Genomic DNA, 6,290 nt, shown 5'->3' with positions numbered 1-6,290 from the left:
CGTTTTCCATCTTGATGCTCCGTTCGCAGCCGGCTCCGCTCCTGCGGGCGGTCCCTGCGGGCTGTGTCCGCGGGCAGAGCCGTGAACGCGCTCCGTTCGGAGGAAAAACCATTTCTGTGCCTCGGGGACACTGCTACCGGGGAGGGGCGGCGGAGGGGCGGGGGGTGGGGGTGGGGCCGCCCCTCTCGGAGCCGCCGCCGCGTTCGCCGCTGCCGGTGCCCCCACCCGAGGACGGAGCCCCGCGATGGAGGGGCCGGGGGGGTCCGCCGGGGGCTGAGGCGTTGGAAGGGCCGGTGCCGCAGAGCCGGCGCGGAGGAGGGAGGTAGGAGCGGCGCGGACCTGTTGGGCGATGGACGGGACCGGCTTTGTCTGGGGATGGGGGGAACGGGGGAGGGAGTGGGGGGGGTGGGGGGTGGCGGGAGGGGTCAGGAGAGACGGATGCCTTCCTCACAGCCCCTCCCGTCCCTCTCCTCCAGAGCATCCTCACCCCGACCGCGCATCTCCTCCGGTGGGGTGTGATGAATTCCCAAGATGGGGACCTTTTATTTATTTCTTTATTTTGCCGGTGCGAAATAATCGCGATAATAACCTCCTCCCTCCTGGAAGAGTCTCCTTTTGGCAAGGACCCTATTCCCAATTATAACCATCATCGTCTCATCCCCTGTGGGAGCATCCTCTGCTCTGTCCCTCACTCAGCACCCACCCGGAGAGGCGACAGGCCCTGCCTCTCCTCCCTGTAAGGGGCAATCAGATCGGTCCCAGTGTGTGGCTGTGGGGGGGGAGGTGGATGGCTGTACTCCCGCTCCCACACCACGGAGAAGTTTGGGGCACTGTATTCATGGGGTGCTCCCAACCGGTGTGCTCTCCACACGGGGTTTCCTCCGTGGTAAAAGCCCCAGTGGGCTCTGCCAGCACCCTGCAAGACACTTCCCGATGGGTTTTATCTCCTGGGGTAGCCCCAGTGGATGGGGTCGTGAGATGGAGCGGCGTTCCCACTCGAAATGTGCCCTGATGGGGCTCCAGGATGAGTGCTGTGCTCAGCCTGGCTCAGGGTTGGGGGACCCCAACCTGCCCCCCCAGCACTACGGCATCTGCACGGCCTCAGGACCGCAGCATCGCTGCTCTGGCTGATGCATCTTAGCATTTAGGTTTGCACTTGCAGGCTCTGTGTTTGAACCCCCCCCCATCCCCCTCCCCCCCAACCTGGCAGCAGAGAGAGGCTGCGAAACGTCCGTGTTCCTACAAACACCGCGGCGAGATCAGACAAATCACTTTAATTGATTTTTCCTCCCTTGCCTGCCTCGTCCTGCTGCCGCCTCGGAGGTTCGGCTCGGTGGGCAGCGGGCACGGGGCAGGCTGGCATCTAGTGACTGGCACTGGTAATGCAAAGCGGGGCCTGGGGGGTGGAGGGCATTTTGGGTGGTGCTGGTGGGCTGGGAGCTCGGTTTGGGATGCGTTGGGTGTGGTTTCCACCCCTGGGGTCTGGACCAAAACCCACGAGGACTGCTGCTCACCGGTGACCCGCAGCCCTGGGGCGTCTGCTCTCCCTCCCCAGGTCATCCCCGATGGGATCGGTGGGAACAGAGCGTTTCAAGGAGCTGAGCCCGATGGGGACGCCGGAGGGCAACGTGGTGATGAGCTTCAGCTTCGACAGCTACCAGCTGGAGGAGGACGAGCTGCAGCGGGGCAGCCAGGCCAAGGGCGTGCTCACCTTCATGGAGCCGGGTGAGGGACAAAATGTGGTGGGAGGGAGCTGCCTGTCCCCGTGCTTTTCTCACCCATATAGGAGATCCCGGGATGGTTTTGTAGCCACCAATGGTCTGAAATGCTGTGACATCAACCCGTGTCTCTTGGGGACTTGCTAATGTAGCCGCCACAGCATCCTGTAGTACTGGGCTCTGCGGTGGGTACTCGCCAGGTCTGTCCCCACACTGGTGGCTTTGGGGCTGCTATGAAATCCCATCAGCACTCAGAGCCCTCAGCCCTGGTGTTCTCCCGCCTCTCCCTGAAACGCTTTCATTTCTGGAGGGACATTCTCCAGTGTGAGGGCATTTGTTCCTGAGGAATGTGGCAGGGCTGCTTGAGCCCTGATGTCCCCCCGTGCTCCCCCACAGCTGCATCCGTTGCAGTCCTGCGAGTGCAGCAGTGCCACTGCTACGTCCTCTCTCTTTCTTTCCTTTTTGGGTCAGTTTCTGAAGACCCCGAGCCACAGGACCGATACCATGGGATCTACTTTGCCATGCTGCTGGCTGGCGTTGGATTTCTCCTGCCATACAACAGCTTTATCACCGATGTGGACTACCTGCACCACAAATACCCAGGTAGGGCTCCAGCTGCTGCAGCCCTTCCTGCCCTCCAAACCTGGGCAGAGCCCCCACCCCCCTCCTCTCCGCAGGGACCTCCATCGTCTTTGACATGAGCCTCACCTACATCCTGGTGGCCTTGGTGGCCGTCATCCTCAACAACGCGCTGGTGGAGCTGCTGAGCCTGCACACCCGCATCTCTGTGGGTCAGTTGGGATCTCCGTGCCCCCGAGCAGCTCTGGCTCCCCGTTGCCCCCCCACCCGCCTCCATCTCCCCCCTCCTCTCTCCAGGCTACCTCTTTGCACTGGGCCCTCTGCTCTTTGTCAGCATCTGTGACGTCTGGCTGGAGCTCTTCACCCGGCGGCAAGCCTACGCCATCAACCTGGTGGCAGTCGGGGTGGTGGCCTTTGGCTGCACAGGTATGCCACGGTCACCTGGGATGACCTACCAGCCCACCCTCACGTCCCTTTCCCCCTCCCTGAGCTCAGTGGTTTGGCTGCTGTCATAATCCCCCCCCCCTTCTCCTCTCTGCTCCTCTCTCCTGAAGTGCAGCAATCCAGCTTCTATGGCTACACGGGGCTGCTGCCCAAGCGCTACACGCAGGGGGTGATGACAGGAGAGAGTGAGTACTGCTGTCCCCCCGTGTGCCACAACCCACTGTCCCCAGCACAGAATCACAGAGCCCTGTTGGAAGGAACCTCTGTGTCCGTTTGGTCCTACCCCCCTGCTCACCCAGAGGAGGTTCCCCAGGACCGTGTCCTGGTGGCTTTGGGGTTGCCAGCAACTCAGGGACGTTCCAGGGTGATCCCCCGCAAAGGGGGAACGTGCAATGGTGTCTAAATCACGTGCTTAGAACCATTAAGGTTGGAAAAGCTCAAGGAGGGAAGGTTTGGATTAGATGTCTCTTCACAGAGAGAGTAGTGGGGTGCAGGAGCAGGCTGCCCAGAGTGGCCGTGGATGCCCCATCCCTGGAGGTGTTCAAGAGCAGGTTGGATGGAGCCCTGGGCAACCTGGTCTAGCAGTGGATCTGGAGGTTGGTGGTCCTGCTTTTGCAGCAGGGCAGTTGGAACTCAATGATCCTTTGGGGTCCCTTCCAACCCAAACCGATTCTATGAAAAGACCTCTAACACCATCCACTCCAGCCATGCCCACTCACAATGCCACTCAGTGCCACATCTCCACAGCTCCTGAGTGCCTCCAGGGATGGTCCTCTATGCACGGAGTGCCCTACCCAATGCGGGGAGCGGTTATGGGCGGTCCCTGAGCCATAGGGCTCAATGGGACCTGGCACCAACAGCACTCCTGTGCCACCAGGCACCGCTGGGGTCATCATCTCACTCAGCCGCATCTTCACCAAGCTGCTGCTGTCGGATGAGAAGGAGAACACGGTCATCTTCTTCTTCATCTCCATCGGCATGGAGCTGACGTGCTTCATCCTCCACCTCCTGGTGAAGCGCACTCGCTTCGTCCGGTACTACACCTCCTGCCCCCGCAAGGGCCACCCCGAGCCCCGCAGGGCCAGCGACCACGGGACCGGCTACCGCGTCCACCACGACGTCACGGCTGAGGACATCAGATTTGTAAGCCGGGGGGGCTTCCCACTCATCCCCAGTATCCCTCCCTCCCTGGGACTCAGCACTCGTGTCCCCTGTCCCCGTGTAGGAGGACCGTCCGCGGGGACAGGGGGGGTCTCCCCGTGGCAGCCCGGGCCCTGAGGGCGAGCTGGCCGCCAGCGGCACCTACATGCGCTTTGACGTTCCCCGGCCCAAAATCAAGAGGAGCTGGCCCAGCTTCAGAGGTGGGTGGTGGGCTCGGGGGTGAGCCGTGCTGGGTGCCCATCAGGGTGTGTTGGAGCAGCGCTCTGTGGGGCAGGAAGAGCAATCCGATGGCTTTGTGCACAGAAATACGGGGAGAAAAATATATGCTGAAAAAACATGGGGACATTTGTCCTTTGGAAGTCCTCCCTGCTTTCACCGTGGTTCAGCCACAGCTGAGACCTGCGGGCTGTGCAGGGGGAGGGTTTTGTGCTGAGCCTCACTGCCCATCTCCACCAGCCATGCTGCTCCACCGCTACGTCGTGTCGCGGCTCATCTGGGCCTACATGCTGTCCATCGCCATGACCTACTTCATCACACTGTGCCTCTTCCCCGGGCTGGAGTCAGAGATCCACAACTGCACGCTGGGAGAATGGCTCCCCATCCTCATCATGGCCATCTTCAACCTCTCTGACTTCGTGGGCAAGGTAGGAGACATCCTCACCCCCCGTCCGGCCCTATCGCCTCTGTAAGAGGAGGGGATGAATCAGCTGTGGGTCATCCACTCTCCGTGGGCGCCCGACCAGTGCGAGGTTGCTCTCCCACACCCCCAACGTTGGGTTCCCACATATGGGCCTTCCCCCATCCCATCCCCTCTCCCTCTCAGCGCCGTCTCTGCCCCTCCTGCAGATCCTGGCTGCCCTGCCTTATGACTGGAGAGGAACCCACCTCCTCATCTACTCCTGCCTCCGCGTCGTCTTCATCCCTCTCTTCATCATGTGCGTCTACCCCAACGGGCAGCCCGCCTTCGGCCACCCCGCCTGGCCCTGCGTCTTTTCCCTCCTCATGGGCATCACCAACGGCTATTTTGGCAGCGTCCCCATGATCCTGGCTGCCGGCAAAGTGAGCCCCGAGCAGCGGGAGCTGGCAGGTAGGGCCGCACCCCCCCGGGGTCACCATGTGGGGTGGCCATTGTAGCGTGACGCCCTCTGTCCCTCTCCGCAGGGAACACCATGACCGTGTCCTACATGACGGGCCTGACGCTGGGCTCAGCCGTGGCTTATTTTGCCTACAGCCTCACCAGTACGTCCCACAGTAGCTGTTTCTACACCGAAACCTCCAATGGTTCCTTCCTGGGGGGGTACTGAGCGCTGGGGGCAGGGGGGGACCAGGCCCTGCTCGGTGCTGAGCCACTTCTTGGGCTGATGCCCCCCCACCCCCCACGATGTCATTGGTCCCAATGTTCCTGGGGAGCCCTGGCCAGGGAAGGAAATATGACAGAACCCTAAAGGGAGTGGGGATGGCACTGAGGGAGAGAAAGCGAGGGAGGGCTGCCGAGGGTCCGGGGGTGGGGGGACGACTTTTATTGATGGTGCTGCAGCTTTCCATTGAGGACAGCTTGAAACCGCGACCCCAGCCCTTTCCCATCCTCCGCTCGCTGTGTAAAAGCCCCAAATCATTCCTGCTGCCTGGAAAAGGAAAAAAAACAAAACATAGTGGTTTTGTGCTTCTGTTCACACTGTGCTGGGGCTCTGCCTGTGGGCTGCAGGGGAAACGCAATGTCCTGGGCAGGGCAGTTACAGCCCAGCTGCCAGACAGGCGCTGCAGAAGGACTCCCATTCCCTTTCTTGCCACAGCACCACTGCGTTTAGGATTTCCTAATGAATAAACACTTTTTGGTTTTGCCTTTATATTTTTATTTTCTCTAAGGCACGGGCTTGCCCCTCCTGGCTTGGTTCTGCCCCATGCACCAGCTGCCCTGGGCTCCTTGCGGCCAGTTGTGGGGTGGGGGATGGCAGCTTTATTGGCACTGCAGGTCCTTGGCAGCTGGCGAGGAGCTGGAGCACAGCCTGGGATGCTCCTGGCAGCCTGCAGAGCCCTGCTGAGGGCAGTGAGCAGGAGGGGTGAGCTGAACAGAGCAGCAATCACTGTGAGGGTGATCTGTGAGGGCTGTCTGCAGCCGCAGTGGTTGCACCTCCCAAGGGCTGGAGACTGTGAGCCCTAACATGGCCCCTGACACCACACTGAGCCCCCAGTGCGGCAATGGGCACAGCAAGCAAAGCCAGTGGTTCGCATCCATCTCCCAGAGCTCGGGGGGGACCACAGGGGAGGGCTCACCTCCATCTGATCCCATCCCACATGTCAGGGCCAGCCCACAGGGTCCACACAGAGCGCCTGGTTGGGCCATGCCCAGCAGCAGGGATGGGCTGAGCCAGAGCACAACTGCCACAC

The 6,290-nt window shown here is 61.4% G+C and overlaps 1 protein-coding gene across 2 annotated transcripts; it reads left to right on the top strand.

The window, feature by feature from the left end:
- Window positions 1–225: 225 nt before the first annotated feature.
- On the top strand, window positions 226–5,209 carry SLC29A4 (solute carrier family 29 member 4). Of its 2 annotated transcripts, XM_065732911.1 has the most exons (11): window positions 226–322; window positions 1,556–1,725; window positions 2,190–2,321; window positions 2,396–2,509; window positions 2,595–2,723; window positions 2,852–2,926; window positions 3,619–3,884; window positions 3,967–4,102; window positions 4,359–4,546; window positions 4,749–4,989; window positions 5,064–5,209. In XM_065732911.1, the coding sequence occupies exons 2-11, from the start codon at window positions 1,566–1,568 to the stop codon at window positions 5,204–5,206; spliced, it is 1,584 nt and encodes a 527-aa protein (XP_065588983.1). In that variant the 5' UTR covers window positions 226–322; window positions 1,556–1,565; the 3' UTR covers window positions 5,207–5,209. The 2 variants fall into 2 exon arrangements, with proteins under 2 accessions (XP_065588983.1, XP_065588984.1); XM_065732912.1 differs by lacking the exon at window positions 226–322 and having other exon boundaries at window positions 1,440–1,725; window positions 2,632–2,723; window positions 2,857–2,926.
- The last annotated feature ends 1,081 nt before the right edge of the window (window positions 5,210–6,290 follow it).

The sequence above is a fragment of the Cyrtonyx montezumae genome, unplaced genomic scaffold (assembly GCF_038088225.1).
Source record: "Cyrtonyx montezumae isolate F1298 unplaced genomic scaffold, pur_monq_1.0 scaffold_16, whole genome shotgun sequence".
Taxonomy (NCBI): domain Eukaryota; kingdom Metazoa; phylum Chordata; class Aves; order Galliformes; family Odontophoridae; genus Cyrtonyx; species Cyrtonyx montezumae.
Note: the sequence above shows the minus strand (reverse complement) of the source record. Positions and strands in the feature narration are given on the sequence as shown.

Excerpts from the sequence above, each read along its gene's own strand:
- SLC29A4 (XM_065732911.1), top strand. The coding sequence starts at position 1,566 with ATGGGATCGGTGGGAACAGAGCGTTTCAAGGAGCTGAGCCCGATGGGG. Across the intron at positions 2,322-2,395 it reads CCTGCACCACAAATACCCAG|GGACCTCCATCGTCTTTGAC; the intron begins GTAGGGCTCCAG and ends TCCTCTCCGCAG. Across the intron at positions 4,103-4,358 it reads GAGCTGGCCCAGCTTCAGAG|CCATGCTGCTCCACCGCTAC; the intron begins GTGGGTGGTGGG and ends CATCTCCACCAG.